General features: G+C 50.3%; 1 protein-coding gene across 1 annotated transcript in view; it reads right to left on the bottom strand.

The window, feature by feature from the left end:
- Positions 1–899: 899 nt before the first annotated feature.
- Msh3 (mutS homolog 3) overlaps positions 900–24,419 on the bottom strand; it is a 107,801-nt gene continuing 84,281 nt past the window's right edge. The window contains exons 20-24 of the mRNA XM_063245277.1: positions 21,561–21,718; positions 10,332–10,518; positions 7,232–7,361; positions 3,488–3,656; positions 900–1,419 (exon numbers count right to left, since the gene is read on the bottom strand). Coding sequence (XP_063101347.1) covers positions 1,302–1,419; positions 3,488–3,656; positions 7,232–7,361; positions 10,332–10,518; positions 21,561–21,718 — 762 coding nt within the window. The 3' untranslated portion in view covers positions 900–1,301. The remainder of the gene's footprint in view (positions 1,420–3,487; positions 3,657–7,231; positions 7,362–10,331; positions 10,519–21,560; positions 21,719–24,419) is intronic.

Below are 24,419 nucleotides of genomic sequence, written 5' to 3'. Positions count from 1 at the left end.
CTGTCACCACATGGTTCCTGGTCACTGTCCAGCACACTGGCCTCCGTCAGCCCTGTCCCTGCAGACACTGTCTCAGGTCCCAGGACCGGTGGAGACGAGGACCCTGGAGACAGCTCAGTGCCTCCCGTGTCATACTCAACCTTGGAACTGCAGCCTCCTCTGCTGGCAACCCAGGACCTTGAGGCTCTCAGAGGTGCTGGCCTCCTCCCTACCCCGCAGGCTGGCCCTGGAGCAGTCGGCACCCTTCAGGGACACAGTTCCCAGATCTCAGTTGGGGCCCAGTGAGGCAGAGGTGGCCTTGAGTGTGCACTGGGCCGTGGTGACTGCCTGTCTGCATTGCATGTGGCACTCTGGTCCACCTCTCCCTGGGCTGAGGCTGGGGGCAGGGTTAGGGCGCAGGTGATACTTGTCCACACGGGACAGCATGCTGGGTCCTACCCTGGGGTCTTCACGGGGCCACTGTACCTAACAATGGAGAAGAAGCTGCAGGCCACGTGTCACACGTGGGGGGAAATCTCATTGCTTTTTTTGTTTGGTACCAGGGATCAAAATCACAACTGCATGCTTGCAAGGCAGGCGCTTATGCCCTGAGCTAAATCCCCAACCCCTAGTTGGGGGAAATCTAATGGAGCAGGAGGGATGGACAGGGACAGTGGGAGGTGTCTACACCAGAGAATGGACAGTCGAGCAGTGGCCGTTTGGGAGGCCGGCAGCCCAGGTGCTGGGAAAACCACAGGGACATGGCTCAGCATGAGTTGTTGCCTCAGCCTGCAGGTATGGGGACAGTGTGGGCAGAGTGCACAGGGGCGGCAACCTCAGCCCCTCAGTTCAGCCTCAAACATGACAGCCAGTCTCTGAACACACCGGGGTCCCACAGGACCCAGCGCAACAAGAGCAAGTGCACATTAAATATTTATTACGTCAAGGAAGGCCAGAGTCATTCCTCTCCACAGCATCTGAACTGCTTAAAACCACACTGACGCTTATCTCTGCACATTTCATAGGATCTCGCTCCTCCCAGGCAGGGCTCTGGTCCCTAAAGGCTTCATAATTCTGTTTCTGTTAAAACCTCTTACACGCATGATGAGGAAGCTGCTGGCTTTGAAGATTCTCTTAGTGCCAAGAGAACAGAAACTATACTCTGTGTCACTGTCAAGGGTGCAGCACTGCAGCCACCACTTCTGGCTCCACCGTAAGGGTTCCACTTGGGAGACCGCTGTCCAGGGGCTTCCGTCACAGAGGAAACCCCAGTGCCGCTTCCCGGAGGACCCGCCAGGCCGGTGCCTCTTCCACAGTCCACATCAGTGGGGAAGAGAGGCCTGTGTCTCCCCAGCTCCTACGGCCGCCTCATCCATCCATGCCCGCAGGTCTGTTGCATCGTGCACCGTCCAGAGTTTCACAAAAGACTTCAGCCTTTTCCTGGAGAGAAAATAAGATACTGCTTGCTTCAGAAAACACACAGCTGGGAATGATGCGTCTCAACAGCAGCTACGCAAGTGAATGTCATCAGGGCACCAGGTTCCATGGCCAGGCTCTGGGGTCCGGCCCTCCCAAGCCACTGCAGGGCCAAGGGAGGAGGTGCAGAGGAGACTGGTGCCCCCAGAGGACCAGTGCTGCCGGCTCCTCTGCATGTTTGAGCTAGCAGGGAGAAGTCCCCAGGATTCCCAGGGAGGCAGGCCCGTGGCTGACCCTGAGCAGCTCATTGTGGAGTTGGGGGCCACAGTTGGAGTGGGGCTCTGACTGGCAGAGTGAGCACTGGCTTCCAACCTCACTATCCCCAAAGACGTGGGGACAGAGGCACCTGGCTCCAGGTGTGTCAAGGGTCAGGTGACTCCATGAACTCCCAGCAGGAAAAGTGGTGCCCAGCGCCCCATCCAGGCTGCCGCTGTGACACCCACGTTTGGCAGTAAACGCTCGATGTGTGGTAACCCTTTGACAGCGAGGTGGCAGTGCTGCCATCCTTGCACTTGGGAGACAGAGGCAGAAAGATCACTGTGAGTTTGAGGCCATCCTGTGCTACATAGCATGACCCTGTCTTCACAAAAGCTTCATAAAAAACCCACAAAATGGCAAGGACTGTTTTGACTTCCTTAATGTAACCAAAGAAAATGACGTGCTAAGCATGTTAGTGGGAAGATAAAAGCCCCGACGGATAAAGGATCAGATTCTGCCCCTGTTCAGCCTCCTCCAGCGACCCTCTTGTCCTGCCTGGACAACTGTCTAGATCCCCAAAGGTCACTTGTTCACTGGGAGACGGAAGCAGAAGCAGCTGGGGTTTTCTGGCTTTTGTGTCACAGGCTGCCAAGAAGCAGAGGCAGAGGGCACAGTCAGTCTCACTTTACCGCAGCCCACACAGCACGGTCGCGCTGCTCGGTCCCCTTCCTCAGGGAGCGGGGACAGGAGGAGACCTGTCTGCCTCTGGATGTGGCAGAGGATGGGGTGCTGGGCTGTTTCTGAACACACAGACAACCTTCCCTCTGGAATCTCTCTGAGGTACGGGGCGGAGCCTGGGCCTCACCCAGGAAAAGCGTGGCCACCGGGCCATGGTCCCTGTGTGCCTCTGCCCGCTGCTTGTCGCCTGTCGTCTGTCTCAGAAATGACCTCAGTAGTGTCTCAGGGCAGGACCCAGCCTTTAGACGAGGCGAGGTAAGCAAAGCAAAGCAAGGATCAGCACTAGGAGTCATGGCGTCTTTCATCTCCTGATCTGAGGGATGCAGTCTCCTTGCAGTGAGACGCAGGGACCCTGGCCTCACATCTGGCCTATAACGTGGGTCCCCCCAGGGCAGCAGCTGCCCTCGTGAGGGGTGGGGCGGGCAAGAGGATGGGCACATGTGCTCTGTGACGTTCCATCTGGGAGCCGAGTCTGGCTGTGCTAGGCACCAACACCGCCTCCAGCCAAAGCTCGGGTCATGGAGATTTCAGGTGCACACTGAGGACCCTGTGTCCTGGCTGCACCTCAGGGGCCTGAGATGGAGGCATCACAGAAAGGGTCTCAGCAACACAAGCCAGGTTAGAAAGAAAAACCTGTCTCCAGCACCTCCCAATAGAAGGGCCACGTGGATAATGTGACCCTCATCTGGGAGGCTTCCCTGAGCTCGTCCACCCGAGCGCCTGCAGCAGCAAACATGCTGGCGCCAAGCTGATGTCATTCTGTAGGAAAACCACTGAGAACCAATCCTGCAACTTCATGAAGAGCCGAGCAACCAGCAGAAACAGGGTGGATGGACACGTAAGGCCTGTGTCCACCCAGCTGTCTAAAATCTTTCCAAACACAGGGAGAAGCCGGGCGTGACGGCGCAGGCCTGTGATCCCAGCCCTTGGGAGGCACAACCAGCATGCAACATGCACTGAGACTCTTCTCAAAAATGAAATACAAAATAAATACAGAAATAAACTTGAAAACCTCTTCCTTGAGCAATTTGGGAGGAAGGTTTCACTATCAACACACAGGCATGCACGCACACACATCACAGCACAGACTTCTGACCTTTTCGTGTTTATTAATCCTTCCAGCTCTTTGGACTTGAGAGCTGCTTTCTTCAGGATTTCTCCAGGAACATCTGCTAGCTTGGCCACGTTTAGGCCGTAACTCCTCGCTGCAATTCCTCTGGTTATTTGATAGAGAAAAGTGACAAAATCAGGGACTTCCTCCTTGCCTATGAAAGATAGAAAAAGGAGATCAAAGCCATATCCAAAAGTTGAAATGCAGAGGGGCTAAAGGTGACATGTAAGTGCTTATAGTATTACTCCACTGAAACTCACACTCTGAGAAAGAAGCTGACTGTTGCTGCCACCTGCCAGGTCCCTTATCGAGTTTGCATATCAAGATAAAGGGCAAATAGGGATTTGCAAATGCATTTGCATGCAGGGTCTCTTGCTCACTTAAAAGGCAGCTTTTAACAATCATTCATTGCACAATTTGAACTGAACTTCTGTATCAAAAGCAAAACGGTTCTGTTATATGACACAATGGAATTTAGTTTTCTTGCTAAAACAGATAAGGAAATATTGCATGTTGCCCACAGTTTAAATTAACAGAGGTATTCTGGCTGAGGAAGGGTTCTGGGGAACCACTTGCTTGTATGCTGAAGGTGTTGCCATTCAGTTCCCTCATCCCAGCTGTCAGAAAAGTAGACACTGTTAAGGTTTAGATCTAGAATGTTCCACCTTGCATGTACACAGGTGGGGCTTTGGAAGGTGCCTGGCCCACTGGATTATATCTGATGAGGTCACAGCTGAATTTGAGGGGGTCTGGTGGGGAGATGTGGTCACTGGGCTGCCTTTGGAGGGTCTGTCTCCTGCCTGCCCTCTTCTCCTGGCCACCATAAAGTGGTGACTTTGCTTCCCTAAGCCTTCTGCCAAGATGTTCTCACCTTGGAGCCAGCCCACCATAAACTGAGCCCTCTGAACTCTGAACCAGCCCACCATGAACTGAGCCCTCTAAACTGTGAGCCAGCCCACCATGGACTGAGCCCTCTGAACCATGAGCCAGCCCACCGTGGACTGAGCCCTCTGAACCGTGAGCCAGCCCACTGTGGCCTGACCCCTCTGACTTGTTCCTCCTTTGAGTTCTGTGTTAGGTACTGTATCCAGCAACAAGCATGACAGGCTGTATTGCCTGAGTCTTGCTGCAGGATGGTGCAGCTGAGGACAGGCCTCTCTTTGGAAGGACATGCAGTGACTGCTGCCATGGGCTGGACAGGCAGCCACTGAAACAGCCACCCTGGCCCCCAGCTCGAGGTCCTCTTGCCCTCAGGTCACTGCTGCCTTCTGAGCAAGAGATGGGCCTGGAGAATGTGACAGGATGATGGGAGGTCACTTCGGGGAGACTATGGTCCTCTTCCTTCCTTGCTTACACTGAGGAAAGTCAGCCACATGCTACGAGCCATTCTTGCGCAAGGTCCCAAGGGCACTTAAGTCTCCAGTCGAAGGCCTGTGAGGGCTATGGACTGGGGGAGGAGGCATCATGTGGGGGGCCCAGCAGTGGATCTGTTCCTTGAAGCTCTCCAGCAGCCTGGCACTGCTACCTAACGGTGACACCAGATGGCCCGGCCAAACTGCTCTGACTCTGGACCCACAGAAATCATAAGGAACTACATCAGTGAACAGAGCCAGCTTGGGAACCAGCGCCATGTACAGACCCCCACTGGACTGGAACAACCTGACCCTAGCCTCTCTCCGAGGGTCAGCACCATTCACGGACTGGGAGTAGAGAGAACAAAGGACACATCGGGGAGAAGAACCAGCCTGGGAACCAGCGCCATGCTCAGGCCCAGACTGGACTAGACAGTCAGACCCCGGCTCCTTCTGGCACAGAGGCTGGCAAACAAGGAGTACCATCCCCGACCCCATAAGCAACTGACTCATCCAGAGAAACATAGGCTGTGATGACAGCTGTGGAGGTGAAGTGCAATTAAATGCCTTTGGTGCCTTGGTGTTTCACTGACCTTGCAGGTCTAGGGCCAGTGGTCTGATCATAGATTGAGAGGATATCGGTACGCAATGTGGCATCTATGGACGATTTTTTTTATCTAAGGGTTGTAGCCATTGTTGATTCCGTATGGTCTTGTTTTGGAAGTCTTATATCACTTCCATTGTTTTGTTGGGTTGGGTTTTATTCTCTTTTGTTTTGTTTGTGTCAAATCCAATGGCAGGAGCAGCTGTTTCAAAGATAGCAAGATACATTATGGTAGCCATTTTGGATTTATTACTGGCTTGTTTTGAAGTCCTTTACTGCATTCATTGTTTTGTTTTTATTGTTTCTGTTCTGTTTGAGTTTTATTATGCCTGAAGTTATCTGTAGCTATTTTGAAGACATCAAAGGCATTATGGTAACTATTGTTGATTTTGTAATGTTTTTAGGCCTGCATCTCTTACACTGGTTTGCTTTGATGATTTTATTCTGTTTTATCTTCTTTAAAATAATAAAAAAAAGAAATAAGTGACAGATGCTCTTTGCTTCAGCTGCTATATTTTGGGGGTGACTCGTTGCATACGATAATCACTGCAAACAGCAGATGAATCATGAAGGTATAAAGGCCTCATCCTACGCCCCAGGTGAGGGAACTTGGGGGGCCATGGTGGCGGCATGGTGACGGGGCAGTTGGGAGATGTCCCCGGCATCTGTGCCTCAGGAGGGGTGGGGGCGGCTCAGGGGTGCCGTAAGTGCCTGCCTGGCACCCCAGATAAAATGAGATAAAATGAGGACTGCCAAAGAAAAGTACAGCAGGAAGCGCTGGCCCTTCCTGCCTTTGTGGCTCTGTGGCCCAGAAGCACCAAAGCTGTTTTCCCGGGGCAGGCAGTGGTGAAGGAAGCACCGGTGCCAAGGGTCCCAGTTGCTGCCTGGGCACCACTCTCTGCATGAAATCTACTTCTGAGTTCAACGTGCACCCAGGGCTGAACACGCTGGGGACAGGTGCTGGGCAGCTCAGCTTCTGCATGGTGGGTCCCGGGCCAAGTCCAGGGTTCCCACACGCTCGTCACCTCCCATGTTGAGGAAGTGCAGAGCAGCCCCTCCCAAGCCATAGACTCAACGTTCCACCACCAGATGAGGGGCTGCATCAAAGCCTCAATCCACCCTAAAACCTGGGCAAACCTGGCACCAGCCCTCTGGGCCAGGGGCTCTTCCCTGGCCAGCTGCCTTGCAGCTCAGATCCTGTCCTTTCTCTCTCAGATGAGTCACTGATACTGCCGCCCCTTGGGTGTCCTTCTCAGGGCTGTGTTCAGGACAGGACAGGACATCCAGAACCTGCACAAGACCTTGCCAGTATGGGTGTCACAGGCCGCGGGTGAGCCCATGGGCAGACTCTGAACCAGGGGCCTGCAGAGGAGGCGCCAAGGCCAGGTCCCTGAGGCTCCCATCCTGTGACTGTCCAGTGTCACCACTGTGAGCCCAAGCAGTGTTTGCCTGCGGTCACACTGGCAGACAGCAGGGTTCAAAGCTGGCTCATTTCTGGACACAGCAGCATCAGGCAGGGCCAGGGACACTGCAGTTCCCCGAGCTGGGCCAGAGCACCCAGAAGCAGAGGCTGGGCTCTGGGCTCAGTCTGCCCCGCAGGCAACAATGCGGTAGTCAGTAGCCTCTGAACAGAAGTTAAAGCCCATCCCCCAGTAAGACTCGCGGTAAGCAGAGGATAGCTTGGCCCAATTGGAAGGAGGAGGGTGGCCCGTTAGAAAGGGGGCAGGGTAGACTCTGTTGTGATAGTGCAGACACAGCCAGCAGGCAGCCTACCTGGGTCTGTCTCGCCTTCGGCCTCGGTTACCAGGAAGCCCATGTGGTGATTCCCCACCTGGCCCGGGTAGCTCCGCTCCAGCTCGCACACTGGGGGGTAGTGGGTGACGAACAGGGTCAGGGCTTTCACCTACAGCAACGAGATGTACAGCAGGCGGTGTTTCACTTGTAAACGTTAAAGTGAAGCTTCAGTTTTCCAGGCGAAAGCATTTCTGCCCTTCATAAGAGTTGCAAGGAAAAAGCACTTAGGCTTTTTATTTTTAGGTTTTCAAAACAAGATGACAGGAATTTAACAGTGGTTGTGATACTGTATACTGTTATCTTCAAAATAGCTGCTCAGGTTACCAGACATGGGAATAAAACAAAACAGGAAAACAGAACAAAACATCGGATTTCAAAAGCAAGACAGAAGGAAACCCCACACTGACACGGTGCACACCCCATCCTCCAGGTAGAGGCCCAGCCCCCCAGCCCCAGGCCTGCAAAGCCAAGGGAACAACACAAGCACCGAGCTGTTCCTTCCCCTCAGCTGCTGTCCCTCACCCTGCGTCCTCTGAATCAGCCAGTTCCTCCTGGAGGTCGCGGGCTTTATAGACCATCAGTAATAAAAGAAAAAAAAGCTGCAGGAAAACTACAGGGAGTGCCACATGGCTTTACCCAGACAGCAAATGCAGTGGTCAAAACTGTTACTCCCTTCCCCCCTGTTTACACACACACGTGTGCACAAACACACACACATGTGCACACACACAGACGCACATTTCTCCTGCACTGCCTGAGATCAGTTGCAGGCTGTACCCTGATGCACTGGAGATTCTCTCTTCCCAGAACAAAAGCAGCGCCTGTGTAACTGGAGGAAGATTATTCTGACTGACAGCGTCTTCGCTGGTCCAGTTATGCAGCTGTCCTGGTACAGCAGCTTCACTTTGCTATCCTGTGTCCTATGATGGTAACATTGTAAGTGCCCACAGCAAGGCTCCAGGATGCAAGACAACACAGGGAAGGCACTGCTCTCCTGTACACTAATACCAATTATCGGAGCACATCCAAAATGAAATGCTTAGGTACAAATCGAATAAAACGTGCAAAGATTTACACGACAAAGCTGTCTAACTCTGAGGGTAGGGAGTAAAGGGCAGAGTAACATAGGCGCATTGTGTTCCCAGAGAGAAGACTCTGGGACAGCCAGGCGGCAGTCTTCCCACCAGGACCTAGTTTCACCACAGCACCACAGCTAAGCCCAGCAAGGGATCCGTGAACCCATCTAAAGTCTGCATGGAGGGCGGAGGAGCCAGAACAGCCACCTAACTCCGGAGGATGAAGTTGGGGGACTCTCACTACCCAAATCCAACAGTCACTATAGAGCTATAGGGATCCTGACTGTATAAGCATTGCTGGGGCTTGGGGAGTACTCTGGGAGTCTGAGGCAGGAGCATCTCAAGGTCAGACCCAGTCAACTTGGTGATTCAGTAGGACTCTATTTCCAAATAAAACATGAAATGAAACAGAGGATGTAGCTCAGTGTGAAAGTCCTGAGTTTAGCACTTAGTACCACCAGATAAAAAACCATGATTAGTTTAAAAAAAAAAAAAAAAAAAGAACCTGGGCTCACAGGCTGATTCATAATAAAGGGCCCAAGAAACTGATCCACAGGCTCAGAGCCAGCTGATCTCAGAACACAAGGCTGCTGCGGTTGGAAGCCTAGGTTCCTTACTCCTGGGACGCCTCACACTTTGTCCCAAGGTCAATTCCACGTGAAAGTAACACTTAAAATATTCAAAACCTGCCTCAGAGCAGAGGCAATAAAAACAGAAGCAACACATTCGATTTCCCTGTTGCTGTGCAGAAGGTTATGGAATGAGCTTTCTGGACACCACAGACCACCTGGGAGGCAGCCTAGGGGCCACTGGGGCGCCATCTCCTTCTGGGGATGCAGAGGCGGGGAGGGGGCCCAGCCAGGACCCCCCAGCAGAGCCTCACCTGAGTACTTCCAGCCACACTGAGATGGCACAAGGATGGCTGTCGTCTATGCCGTGCAGCTCTGGGGTGACTCACTGTGCAATCACGGTAACTGACACACTTGGTGAGCGTGTGTGTGAACACGCACATGCAGTCCTGAGGACTGAGTCCGATACCCACCCTGAGCTCCACTCCAGCCCTGGGTCAATCCTGAGAAGTGTTTTGTTGAGCTGCCCAGCTGCCCAGGCTGGGTGCACACGAGTCACCTTCCTGCCTCAGCCTCTCAGATTGTGGGGACTGAGGTGTGCATCCTGCCTGGCTGACGCACCCCCACACCGGGATGGGGACATCCGCCCAGCTCCCAACTCAGGACTTCATAGGCACGCAGGGGCTATGCAGGGCTGTGCTGGTGGTCCATGAGAAAGTGTCTGTGGTGATTAAAAACAGCTCTCTCATTGCATCTTTCTGCAAATAAACAGTATTTTAAAAAGGAAAACAGCAAGTATTTGTTTCACAGGAGAAACCAAGTCACCACTCTCCACACCCAAAGCCGGTGCTCACAGAGCTTCTAAGTCCCCAGCTCAAAGGGGGCACAACGGCCCACCTGCGGGTGTGAATTGGTGTGCTGGACGAGTGCCGGGCTGGGGGCCCTCAGTCAAGGCTCAAGTGCAGCAGAGGTCAGGCTGTCAGGGTCATCCTCGAGAAAGTGGACAGCGTGTGTGCCCCGCAGGCTGCACATAACACCCCGGTCACACCACTGTAGGCCGTGGTGGTCCTGTGATCTCAAGGGCTGCTGTCACACACGTGGTGCACTAAACCTGTGTGTCACCGTGTAGCACATGCTGAGTGAATACTGAGCCCTGTGAGCCAGGTGAGAAGGGCACACAGGCATCTGGAGGGGGCTCTGACCATGAGTGACGATGCAGGGGACACTTCCAAATGCTGACATGAAACTAAGCTTAGAGCCTTATGGCTCAACACAAGCCAGGGAGAGGACATGAGTTAGCTCAGCTTCATTGCTCCCGTGGCTGACATCTCCCAGCACAGGGCATTGCACCCCACAAGGAACGCGACTGTCATTTGTCACTTAGAGATCACGGCAGACAAAAGGGGTATGTTAAAAGGGGCTGTGGTCACTCACGTCTCTGATGAAGTACTCCAGCGTGGCATAGGCAATGGCGATCCCATCATGTGTGCTCGTCCCCCTGCCCAGCTCGTCCAGGATCACCAGGGAGCGCGCGGTGGCTTTGCGGATGATCTCTGAGGTGTCTGTCAGCTCTTCCATGAAGGTGCTCCGCCCTGTATAGATATTGTCTGCGGCGCCCATCCTGCAGGGAAGGAGATATGCCCTGACTTCCTCTGCCAAGGCCAATGCTTACTTTATGAACAATCAACACAGAGATCACTACTGATACATACAGTTGTTCTATGGGCCAAGTCGATGCCTGCTGAAATTATAATATGTAAATGCAAACACACACTGGGTGTTACGCCTGCCCAGGCTTAAACTGCCCCTGGTAGAAACAATCGCAATAGAATTTCAAGACAGGCACTTGCCAGAAGTCTAGGACAGTTGGGAAATTAGAGCCCCACTGTGCTTTCTTCTGGCCAATGATTCCAAACCGAAGTCTTAGGGGTTCCAGGCCGAAACAATGCTTTTCTGGGCTGCTATTCTGAAACTCCATGAGCAGTAGAATCTTGTAAAATTAAGGGTCTCTTTCTGGTGTTTTCTTAACAAAACTCCATAGTGTCACCAGGAGTGCAAGTCCCACACACAGAACAACTTCCTGCATATAGTAACGCTTTCTGCTAAAGCTGGACATTCAGTCATGGTGGACAGCAGCTAAGTGAGGTCCCAGGCTGAGCACAGTCCTAGGAGAAGCCCTGAAGTGGGTGCCCCAGACCCAGCGGCTCCTTCCCACCAGCCCACACCATGCGTTCTCTAGGGAAGGTGTGGGACACGGCTTACTATAGCTCCCTGAAACATCTTGAGCGCTGGAGGCAGTAATGGTTTACACACGCACTAGGGAAAACACCTACCCAGCACAAAGCATGCCTCTGCAAATTAGGGGACGCTCACTCAGGGTCGTGCAAGGGACTGCAAACCCCACAGTGCAGCGTCTGACCCCCAGTGCCTGATGAAAACGCTGGGAATGCAACCGAGTCCCTCTATCTCGACAGCACACAGCAGAACGCACAGCTCGCACTCCTGCTCCAGCACCACAATGCCCTCACCTCTGGAGTGGTGCACCGAGGAACGGAGGCCCACTGGGCCAGGGTCTGGAGGCAAAGTGCCAGGTCTGCAGCCAGGCTGCTCCAGCAATGTGGCATTAGGCTAACAGGAAGAGCCACCAAGCTCATCTATTTTAAAATCAACATACAGCACGGTACCCAGAGGCCACTAACTTCAAGGCCACCACCTTTCTAACTTCAAAATACTGCTAGCTGCCTAAGTTTTCAGGGCTAACTGGTATTTCTCCCCACTGCAAAACAAGCAGCTCTCCCGTCTCTGGCACTGCTCTCCTCCTGAACGGTTCTGACTCCCATCTCCCACTGCTCGCCTCACTCCTGGTGGGCTGTGCGAGGGCCAAGACAGGAACGAGGACCGGCTGGTATAAAAGTGCTCTGGGCAACAACTATTTGGAGATCTTTTGATTCCCAAGAATTAGGATAACAAGCAAGTACTGGATGAGATTTTAATCCCGAAGTTTACTTGTATCTACTGAAGTGTTTCCTAGAGCAGTGTAGTTAGGAAATCACCAAGATTCCTAGAATTCCTGGGTGTTATTTTCAGCAGTCACATACGCTCCTGTACAGATGCATACAAATAATGCTCAGCATATACTGAGAGCCTAACAGCAAAGAAGAGATGGATGATCAGTCAGTTTTAAAAGAGATGAACTGGTTTGTTACTCAGGAAAAAACAAAGCCATGTCCCTACCAAATCATGCTCCAGAACCATTATATAGATTTACAAGTATAATGTAAGAATAGAAACCACAAACTCACCAAGCTGATTGGATGAAACTTAACCTCTGGACAGGTGAATGGGGGGGCTTTATGTACATGACACCAATACATGTGTTTGACCAAAAAAAAAAAAAAAAAACACATCATGTCAAAGTTACAAGCAAGCTACAAACTGGGAAACAATTTGCAACATATATGAGCGGGTTAATTAATATTCTCAAAATAGAGTCCTAAAGAGCAAAAACAGTGATAACTACCCGCAAGAAAACAGGAAAGACAAGAGTTAGTCTGCACAGAAAACCTGTGAAGATTGAATATTAACATCCAAACAGCAGGGACTACGTACGTCAGTCAGCAAACATTAACACAGTCATGACAGGGCCATCACTCATGGCTTGTATGACTGTCCCATGCATGTATTTGTACAACCAGTGGTGCCAGCCATCTAAAGGGAGTGTCACATGTATACCCTTGACGGTTCAAGCCAGCCAGAACATGTCAAATGAATAGTATTATCCACTGCTAGCAAAAATGTGAGGGTAAAGGATATTTTTATGTGAGACTGAGACTCATTACAATCTTCCTAAAGACAGTCTGGCAATAGCTATCAATGCCTTTCATGACCCATCAATTTCACTCTAGGAATGAACATTATGAAAAGTATCAGTGACGCATGCAAACATTTTATGTCCAAATACGTTCTTCATAATATGTTATTTAAGGACAAGCTGAATAAGCCAAATAAATACCCAAGCATAAGAGGAAGAGTAACTAATACACAATGATGAAAAATCATACAATCAATCCAACAGCTATGGTGCAACTTCTGACCTCGAGAGTGGTGGAAACTGCTGTGCATGACCATCTGGCTCCCCAGAAAGCTTTCAGCTTGGTGCAGGGAGCTATAAGCAGGACAGGTACACCGAGGGCTCAGGATACCCACAACAGTGACCCCAGAGATGCGAGTGGCATCTGCTCTGCTGACTGAGGTTCATCAAGGACCCAAGCAAAAGCTGAGGGCAGCTGAAGGCGAACGACAGTGTGAGAGAAAACCATGGGAACAAACCAGTTACCAAAGAGCAGGTGGATGGAAACACAATCAGAAAACAGAATTAAAGGAAACGAAACCCACACTGGTGTCCTTCATGAGGTCAGAGGCATCACAGACTTAGAACAAGGACAGTCTATCAAAAACAAACCAACAACTGGAGAACAAAACCTTCTGGCTGTTAGAAACAGCATCACTAAAGGATGTACCATACATGTGGAAGTCAAACCTGGTGCTGAGCGCGCTGCGGTGACAAAGAAGAGAAAGGCTCTGCACAGAGCATGACGCTGGCAGGAGGCACTGAGGTCAGGGGTTCCCTCCCCGCCACAGGCTCCATCCACAAACCCGAAGCTGCCCGAAGACTTGGAGGAAGATTTGCAGCATAAGACTGAAGTCAAAACATTGTGGTGGAATTTTTTTTTTTTTCCTCTTTTTCGTTTTTACTGGTACCAGGGATCGAACTCATGACTGCCTGCTTGCAAGGCAGGCACTTATGCCGCTGAACTAAATCCCCAGCCCCATCTTTTTTACGACAGGATTAAAAATAATACTAATGTTTCAGGGAAGGAGAAAATCTACATCATTAACAAGGGTGGGACCGCACTGCCATTAGACCTCCAGCCTACAACAGGGTGACAGGAGACAGAGCGGGGGGTGAGGCCTTGCAAGGGTGGCTGTTTCTAAACTTTCCAAACAGCTACGAAGACAGAATGAAGCTCCCTCAGGCTTTCTAGGCTAAGGGGAAATTCGCTCCCCTGGACCCTCTGAGCAGAGTACTCAGACAAGCCCGAAACGGAAAACTGTGTCTGAGAAAGCAGGACAGAAGCAGTAGCAGCTGAGCCCAGCACCTTGGCTAGGAGGCTCTGGGGACCCCACTTCCCAGCACAGCCCACACCTCCCTGCGCAGCTCCACATCCCGACCATGTGACATCACCCCGGGTCCTCTCGCTCAAAAGCCACCCTTATTTTTGACCCAACACCTCTGAATAATCATCCTCTCTCCTTGGTCTTCTATATTCTATGTATCTCACTGAACCTCCTAAAGTAAGCTTCCGAAGGCAGGCAGGAGACAAAATAATTAATGACGAGGAGGTTTACAATTTTGTATGAAGTCAATAATCACAAGGTTTTTCAAATGCTAAGAGACGTTAGAGATTTCAGGAAGTCTGAGCACACATAGTTGTCTGTCTGTCTGTCTGTGTTTATAGTCAAGCGCAGTAAAAGGTGGAAACTGTGTCCTCTTGCTTTTATCTTGGGGAGGGCTCGAGCTGTGTAGACAGAAGGTTACAGTTATGTGATTAAGGAAAAATCACTCTGATATTTTTAGGAGTGGCGGCTGCCTAATCTTTCTAATCCCCCTACTCCCTCCTCGGCTGTAACCCTTATATAGGTCAACAACACTCAATGAAAATAAACGGAGAAAAGGAATTATTACTTCTGAGTCCATTTCCACAGGCAAGAACACTTCACGCTGTGCTCAGGCACCTGTGTGATGAGCTCTCCGTGCTCCAACGTGACACCCGTGTGTTCCTCAAGGACAGAGAGGGCTGGGCTCGGGCCCTCAGATCACAATCTCTGGGCCTCCGCAGTGAGAAGTAAAGAGGAGGAATCCTGCCCTTAGGAAGGCAAAGGACTTTTCCTACCCCATGGTAAGAAATGAGGCTCAGATATTAAAAGTGCTAAATGGAAGCAATCAATAGGATTTTTTTGATATCAGGTAATGTTGTTTTAAAAACAGTGGTAAAATATATGTAACATAAAAGGTACCATCTTTAGGTGTAGCTTTCTGTAGTACGGAGTATCCTGTTCTGTTCATCAGTCCTAGAGAAACCCTGCATCTATTAAAATATTCCCGTCCTCTCCCCGGCCCAGGGGACCTCTGCTTGACCTCTGCGGATTCGCCGATTCTAGGAATCTCACCTAAGTAGAATTATGCAACATTTGCCCTCTGTGTCCTTCTCAAAGGAGGGTTTTTACAAGGCTCGGATCCTCTGGCTTGCTTTCTGAAACTAAACATTTCTGCACGCTGCCAGAATTCATAGAATCCTGCCTACTGTGGGTATTTATTGATGCTTCTTGCTTTATGGATGTTATATAAATTTTACAAGAGGTGAAAAGCCTGCTAAAGGAAACAGTAGCCTAACATTTGAAAAGCATGAGAGATGGGGGACGGAAAAACCACAGAAATTAAAATCCCAAAAGAGAAAAGTTTGCAGAAGGCATCATATAGTAAAAGACATGTAGATGCTACATGATTTTAAAAGTAACTTTTAAAATGTGATGTGGTAAATCTTATCTTGCATTTAATTAATTAATCCATACATGGGATAAAAAATCACAAATAATTTAACACTACACAGACACATTTAAAAAACATAAAAGGCCATATTCCTGAACAGCAATGTGCAGGTGGCAAAATTACAGGTGACTTAATTTTTTTCTTTCTGAGCTTTTCTGTAGTTTTAAGTTTCATACAATGAACAGGCATTAATTGCATAATCTGGAAAAATATGCTACTTTTAACAATTAAGCTAACATGGCAGTGCATATCTGTAACTGTAGTACTCTGGAAGATTGAGGTGGAAGAATGGTAAGTTTGAACCCAGCCTGGACTAGTCAGTGACTTAAAATACGGCACATTCAATGATGTGCTACACCCTACTGCAATATCCTGTGGAGGATTTCTGCATCTGCAGAAACTCCAGCAACCCCCTCCTGGAAACCTTCTCCAAAGAGCTCAGGCACCACACCAGAGTGATACATGCACACCAGAGTGTGCAGCAGCACGACTCATCATAGCCAAGTCCTGGAAGCAGCCTGCAGTCTGTGAACAGATTAAGTAAAGGAAGGTTAGTGGGGACACGAGGAAGGCTCTGTGCAGAGGAGAAGAGGTCCAGGGGGCTGAGGGCGAGGGGTGAGAGGAAGGGGATGAAGAGGGGAGGCAGGCAGAGCGAGGGTTTACAAGGCCCTCATGACCTCCGTGAGTGTGGACATTATGCTCCATAAACACAGCCTACGATTAATAATATCAAGGAGAATGTGAAGGGGGAGAGGAATGGAGGAGGAGGAGGGCGAGGAGGCAGGGGGCTGAGATGAGGACAGAAGCTGCTGGGTGCAGGTGCACCAGCCCCCCACGATGACTGGAAAGCACATGCACTGCACACATGCACTAGTGAAACTTAGAGAACATATTTAGGACTATGTTGATGTCATAATAAGTACTATGCTGTGGCATTATGTTAAGACAAGGCAGAGTGACAGTAACCGTGAGGTTAAATAATCAGCTTTCCTGATAACTAATCAGGTTAAATAATCAGAAAAGTGCAGGCAAAGGCAGACAGGTGGCTGCCATCAGCCTGAAAGGGCTCTGCATGGCAGAAGCACGCAGGGATGACCTGTGGATGGGAAGTGTCCCCAGTCCCGTGAGCACAAGGACCACTGCCCAGGACACACTGGGAACTTAAGTGTGACAGCAAGAAGACAAAATGCCAGAGGCAAACGCAGAGACCTCGAAGATGTTCCTCAAGAGAAAGCGCACAGATGCCACAGATGTACTTCACAAAATGACTAACAACTTCAAATGCAAATTAAAACCACCGTGAGAAATCAAGATTTCACACCTGTCAGAATGGCTTTTGTCAAATGATGAAGGATAAATGTTAGTGAGGATGCAGAGAAAAGGAAACTGTTGTACTAGGAAAGTGGTAGAAATATATGGGGAATGTTTCAATTTAAAAAAAATGTATGACAGTGAAAGACACAGTACCAGGAATCCCCTCAAAGTGATCAAAGTGACCTTGGCTGCCTAGCGCCATCCAGAGAAAGGCAGCTCAGGGGACACTGCGTCCTCCTCCACCTTACTCACTAGAGCTGGTCCCGAGACTTCTGGTTGTTCCTGAGTGCATTCAGGACATCAGGGCAGCCACAACAGTGCAACCAAAGCCCCTCAGGAAAGCACTTCCAGGACTGCGCAGAAGGTGGCCAGGACACGGGGAGTGTCTGCAGTGGGAGGCAGGCTGCAAGAGGATCTGTGGCCATGTGTCTTTCCTGTAGTGATTTTTAACATAAGCAGCTCCATGTTTTCTGATCACACCATGTGCACTGCTGGTGCAGCTGTAAATGAGTATAGCACTGTGGAAAGCCATGCGGAAATTCCTCAAACAACTAAACTAGAATCACTCCATCATCCAGCTGCCCTGCTTTCGGGGTTTTATTCAGCAATGGGACACCCGCCCCATGTCACTGCCTGACTCTCACAATAGCCACATCACAGCTGAGCGGGAAGCTGCGGTGGAGGAGCGGGTAAAGGAGTGCATGCACACCCACCGTAGAGCCCTCCTCAGCTCGGTGCCACAGAAAGCGAGGTCTGTGGCTCGACAGTGTGGTCAGACACCCAGGGGAGGAGCTGGGCAGGGACACAGTCAGAGGAGTCCGGTCCATGCATCATATGGCATGAGTGGACAGGGTCACTAACGCAGTACCAGGCAACTCACACCCACCCAGGGAGTATGCAGCCAGGGCCCTCCCCACAAGTGTTACGTGTCTGCGGAGATGCACAGGTTACCCAGCTTGACCAAATTACTACTTTCTCCTCTCCGTTCAATCTGTAGTACTGGGGACTGACCCAAGGCTCTGCACTGAGCCCCCTCCCCAGATCTTTTATATATTTTTTTCTTTCTGACAGGTTTTTGTTAAGTTGCTCAGCTGCCTGGGCTGGGCTCAAACTTGTGCTCCTCCTGCCTCAGCCTCACAGAGTGCTGGGATGACTGGCGTGTGCCCTGCACCTGGCTGAGTACTACACTTTATATTCCTAAGTCAGACCATTATGCATCTCATAAATGCATGATTACAAGCTGACACTGTAAAATTAAAATATGCAAATATGAAAAAGGCTGTTGCACTGTATATATTTTCAGACAAAAAAATAAAAAGACTGCTCTTCATTTTAGAATGGGGTGCATGGGATTTGACTGGGCCGTGCAGGCTGCTGGGCTCTTCAGTATAGTAGGTGGCTGCTGTTCCACAAATCTCCAGCACAAATCCCAGCTTATAAAAGTTACGCAGGTGGCCAGGGACTGTGAGAAGATGCTCCTTACGCTGTCACCAGGGAAACGTGCATTGGAACAGTGAGACCTGGCCACACACTTGGGGAAGATGGAACCTGCAGCGCTGGTATGTCCTGTGTGACACAGCAAGGTGGTGGCTGGCTTGGGACAGAGGCTGGCGGCTGGTGATGGCACCAATCACATAGCACACAGGACCAGTCAGCTTGTTTGCAGCATCCACCCGGCGGTGCTGAGCATCTGTGTGTGGAAAAGCCATACATGGCCGTGCACAACAGCTGCATTCGCACTGACCAACACCCAGATGTGACCGAGACACCCATGATGTCTGTGACGTCCAGTCTTCACAGACCAGCACCGTCTCACCCCAGCTGTGCTCAGGGACGGGCTCAGGCGGGGGCTTCTGATGGGGGGACCGCTATACCTTCCTCTCCATCTTCACACAAACTCAAAACTGCCTGCCCTGTCACAGTCAAATGTCCCAAAACACAGTTCTGAGGTCCCCGTCACTGTATCCACACTGGCAGCACCTGCCCTGGAAGCTGAGTCAAACTGAGCCCTCGGAGACTTTGATTTAAGAAGAGGCATTTGGTTCACATGCCATGGACAGAGAAAGGGAGCGACCCGCACTGCCAGGAGGCTCTTAAGATGACTCTTCGAGGAGGCCAGGAAAGCCACTGGCACAGTGCAGCATCAAATGCTTGTGGCCTCTGCACAGGTCAGCATGTGCTCTCTACAGTCACCAGAATGCGTTGCAGAGTGGAAAAGACACCTCATAGTAGGGGGTCAGTAAATATTTACCGCCCTGAATGGAACCAGACAGACAGATCAGTCCGCATCACCACAGTCATGCAATCAGTTTACACACTGGAGAATAGGTTACCCTCTGATTCCCTCCAAATAAACCTGCCAGGGCTGCTCGGAGTGCACAGAGTGGGGGATTATTCACCAGGGACCAGTGGACAGAAATGTCCCTCTCCACCAGGGCTTTATCGGCGTAAGCAGAAATAAGCAATGTGGAGAGAGGGGCACAATCCCTTTACTTTCTTCAAATGACTTTTTAGCCAGAGTTAAGAGTTCATTGCTTCTTCTAAAACTTAGTTACTAAGTCTAAAAAGCTGAAGGAGGCTTCAGTTTACTTTCAGCAGGATTAACAAACAACGGATCTTAGCTCAGTGATGTACTTAACGACGTTCATGATCCTTAGAAATATTTATTTTACCCATCAGCACATTCACCACAATACACAATCAAATATATCACTTAGAGGATAATGTATGTGTTTGTAAAAAATGCTTTTAAAAATCAGTTCCTTGCTGGGTGTAGTAGCTTGGGAGGCTGAGGCAGGAGGATCACTGCAAGTTCAAGACCAGCCTAGGCTACAAAGTGAGCTTAAGGCCAGCCTGAACTGCATAGAGAGACCCTGTCTCAAAAAGACCAAAAAAAAAAAAAAAATTCAGTTCCTTACTCAGGAACAAGTTCGTGTAATACATAACCTTCAGAAAAAAATTCCTTACATTCTCTCTAAGTTTTTCATCCATCAACTTGTTATATACAGTACATTAAAAGAACACAGAGATTGGGAAAAATACACATGTACATATCCTGTACAAATACTTCTAGGAACCAATAAATCAAGGCGTCCCTTAGTTATCTTTCTCTTGTTGCTGAGACAAAATACCCAATACCCAATGTTAAAGGTGGAAAGGTTTATTTAGCTCCCAGTTTGTGGAGGTTTCAATCTGTAATCTGCTGGCTCCAAGGCAGGGCAGTGTGACAGAGACAGTTCATGGTGGCGGAAAACAGCAAAGCAATGAGAGAGGAAGTGTGGGGGCTGCAACCACCTGCGGTGCCACAGGGGCAGAGCCCCCAAGACCTCTGGAGTGTACTACTTGCCACAGACTGCCTTGGATGCTGGATGGAACTCCAGGATTTAATGTTTGCCCTGCTGGATTTTGAACTTGCTTTGGTCCCATTCTTTTCTATCTCCCTGTTTGTAACTTTTAGAATGGAAGTATCTGTCCTGTACCATTCAGTGTTGGAAGTGTTTAACTTTTCATTTGCAGAGGGGCTTGCAGCCAAGAGTTTGCCTTAGATCTGGGAGGAGACTTGGGACTTGGACCTTTCAGCAATAGTAAAACTGGTAGGACTTTGACAACTCTTCTGGCCTGAAAGCGTCTTGAATAAATGGACGTGCCTGAGGCTTTGAGGGAACATCTATAGACAAGCAAGGTGTGAAATAAATAAAATTATGAATTCTCATTAGAGAAGTCAGGGTATTTCACATTTTTGCCTAAAGCATCACGACATTAAGATTTATATACAAGGTGACTGGTGAATATAGTCAATATCTAAATTTTAAAAAAAGCATTGCAGTAAGAGACACACTGCTGTTCATCCCCCTCAAAACTCTTTCCTCACTTGAATGCACTCATCCCATCATTCCTGCCACTTTCTGCAGCAGCTCTGGAGTGCTCTTTCCTGAGCGCACCTCCATGACAGGCTGTAGTTCCTGTCTTGCTGCCAAGCAGCCCCACACTTCTGGTGGTGCCTGCATGGCTGTCCCACCAATGTGGCTCAAGCTGGTGGGAATGTGTTAGAGGCTTACCGACTGCCCTTGTCTCTTTGGTCTCCAGGTCTGTCAGCCACAGGCAGCTGCATGGAGGTCCTGAGCCAGGCCACCCTGGCCTGCGACTCTCATCTGTCCCCAGGGCTCCACCTGGATGACAGGGCGGCCTCAACCCTCAGGTCTCCCTGCCACCCTGGAGGTGGGGCACAGCCTTCCCTTTTTACACACTGACTTCCTACCAAAGCTAAGAGCCCACAGCGACAACCAGAGAAATCCCAGACCAAATGGGCTCTCCTGGTGCTAACCACCATGGTGAGATGATGAGTCTACTCACCTCTGATTGTCTATCTTAGATAGGGAATGGCTATGCTACACAGGCAGACCTTGAATTTGTGTGCGCCAGCAATCCCCATGCCTTAACCTACCAAGCTGCTGGGACCACAGGTGCACACCACCACCCAGCAGCTCTCTTTTTCATTTTAGTTTTGAGATGGTGTCTAGCTGTGTTACCTCAGCTAGTCTTGTGCTCTTGGGCTCAAGGGATCCTACTACATAAGCCTCCCAAAAAGCTCTGACCACCAGCCCATGCTCCTGCACCCACCTTTGCTGTTTTAAGTCACTTACTCACGGAAACACATGCAGCACATACAGGACAAGGAATGCGCCTGTGGGTCCAACTGTTTCTGAGACACAGGAAAGGAGAAAGAAGCAGTTCCTCACCTTGTGTAAATGCCATCCACAACGCCAATGGTCGCTTCCTCTGCAGGGACATAGGAGCCCACCTGGGCCATGAGGGTGATCAGGGCTACCTGCTTGATGTAGGAGCTCTTCCCACCCATGTTGGGGCCAGTGATGATCATGACTCTCTCCGAGTCCTCCTGGAAGTGAAAAACAAGGTCACACACGACATCCAGAGAGCTGATGAACCTCAGTGTCGCAGCAGTGCCTGACTGACAGCACTGAGGTTCCGGAGCACCCAGGCTAGGGGCAGGTGGGAAGGGGGGAAGGGGCACCCCAGACCGGGGAGAGGATAGGATAGGGTACTTGGGGAGCACCTGAGGCCAGGGGTGGTCAGGAAGGGGGCACTCAGGGCCAGGGAGGACGGGAAAGGGGTCTGAGCACCAGAAGTGGGTTCCATGAGGCTTAGGTACAAGCCTGATGGTAGATGTAATGACAATGACAGGACCACACACAAGATGATCGGTGGACACCAGGAAGGCAGCCTCCTCATGGCTCTGTGAGCCACTGCTGTTCCCACCAGGCAGCACGCCAGTGACCACGGCTTTCCACGGGCCCCACTGCCCCTTCCTGCTACTGCAGGGGAGCCTGGCACAAGCCAACCCCTGATGATACCCACACAGTGCCATGTGGTGAGTTTGCTCCTGCAGGAGAACCGCGCACCCTACCTGGCCCATACTGCCACAGAGCAGATGCCTGTGGACACAGCCCTGTGGGTGTCCGTGGAGCAGCCTGGGCCAGTAACCAAGTAGTTTTCCCACGAGCTGTCCTCAAACCTGCCCATACACCAGCCTCTGACTGCCTGGTTGAAACTTTATCGGTGCCACCTGTCTACCCATGACAACTAGCACCACACCCCTACCCACCCAGTTGGGTTAGAAGCCCCTGAAGTTTTTGGTGAGAAGTGGATGACACTAAACTGTAGACATTGGTTTGCCTGGCATGTAATGACCCATTAGCATTTTATCAGAGCATGTGAAAGAGGCAGAAGAGCTGTAACTCTCAGGATGCCTGGATTTTCAGGAACCTTCCTGTGTCCAAGATTACAGCAAGTGCCAAGAGCCCAAGGCCTGGACCGTGAGCCCTACTCTGGCAATGCCAGCCTGGGGAGCACCAGCGGTCACCCTCAAGATCACCATTCCCCCTAGATTTTAGCCAAAACGAACTTGACATTCTGCAATTATACAACCTGTCACAGAATCAGAAGACATTAAACATGTAGGAATAAATCTAACGATTGAGTACAATCCACACAGAGAAAAATCATAAAACACGGAAAAAAGGTGGCCAGGTGGGATGAGGGACTGCAGCCTGGTCAGGACACTGAGCTGGGCAGGGAAACAGCGTGTGGTCTGAGCGCAGCCTGGTTCCACAGCGCAGGTGACCCAGGCACTGGGCACGCGGCCCCTCACTCCTGAGGGAGGTACACCATGGTTCAGAGCAGGAAATCTGTGCCACAAACGGTAGATTACAGCTTTGAAGCACAGGAAACTGTAAGGCCACCAGAGAGGGGCATGCAACCCGGGCAGGCAACGCTGCACACACCTCGCAATCCGAGAGGAGCCTGGGACACAGGTGTGTGCATCGTACATTCCCCATATTCACAAACCAAAGAGCAGAACCGAAAAGAGCACTGAGAAGATGAGTTGGCGGGCAGCAGGCCCAGCCAAGGACAGTCACGGGACGCGTGAACCCCACAGACGCCACTGCGCACGCGCGGACCCCACAGCCAAAACACACCACTGCACATGCGCGGAGTGCAGGCGTAGTGAGGCTTTTTTTTTTTTCTAAGTAAAACTTGTCAATATTAGGCTTTGGCAAAAGTCAGAAAGGAAGTGTCAAGGAAATAAATTGTTTAGCATTTTACAAAATGTCATCTGCTAAAGCTGCAAACAGCTCCGAGGCAATAGTGTTGCTGCCATGCGCAAGCCAGAGTTCTCACAGGACATGCAAGGCTGGATGTGCAGCGGCCGGTCCCGCAGTCACCTTCACCACAGGCTCGCACTGGAAACCACTCAGGCGTTCACCAACAGCGGCATGGATCAACTGTGCCGCATTCACAGGAGGATTCTACCAACAAAAGAAACTACAAGCAAAAATGTGGGTAGAACTGGTAACTATACTGGATGGAAGAAGCTAGCCACAAGGAGTGTATGTTGTGTGTTTCTGCTTATCTAAAACTCAAAAGCAGACAAAACTACGGTAAAAGATGAAATAACATGTTCTGCTACTGTGTTGTCCTTTCTGCCCGGATGTTGGACAATAACTGCTTTAGGGAAATCACTGAGCTACACACTTTTATCTATGCCTGTTTCTTCACACAGACTTCAACAGAAGTGTTATGGTTGATACACTGTGTCAACTTGAGAAGTTTAGAAATTTAAGACACTCAGCAGGGAGCCAGAGTCCCTACCTTGAGGGCAGAGGTGGTATGAGTGCTACACCCACCTTGGGGGCCAGGAGGTGGCCTGTGTACAATATAAGGGGGGAGAAGAGGCTTATTACACCAACACACACACACACACACACACACACACACGCTCTGCCTGCTTTTGCTGGATGCTACTTTGAAGTGCTGCCCCCGTGCAATGCCACCCTGCCTTGGAGCCAGCTGATTTGATTATGGACTGAAACCTCCACAAACTGTGAGCTAAACCTTTCCTTCCTTTATTTTGGGGTGTCAGGTATTTTGTCCCACAATGAGAGAAAAGTAACCAAGATAAGAGGTTATTTTAAAAAATAAAGGATTAAGAAAAAAAGCAAATGAACACATCCTCACAAATTAACAAGCAGACAACTTCAGAACCTACCTTTACTATTTGATCCAGCAAAAGCATAAGA

Source organism: Cavia porcellus, unplaced genomic scaffold (genome assembly GCF_034190915.1).
Source record: "Cavia porcellus strain 051 isolate PalLab524CR breed Dunkin Hartley unplaced genomic scaffold, mCavPor4.1 scaffold_2, whole genome shotgun sequence".
Taxonomy (NCBI): Eukaryota; Metazoa; Chordata; class Mammalia; order Rodentia; family Caviidae; genus Cavia; species Cavia porcellus.
The sequence above is the reverse complement of the archived record's forward strand: the minus strand, read 5'-3'. Positions and strand labels throughout refer to the sequence as shown.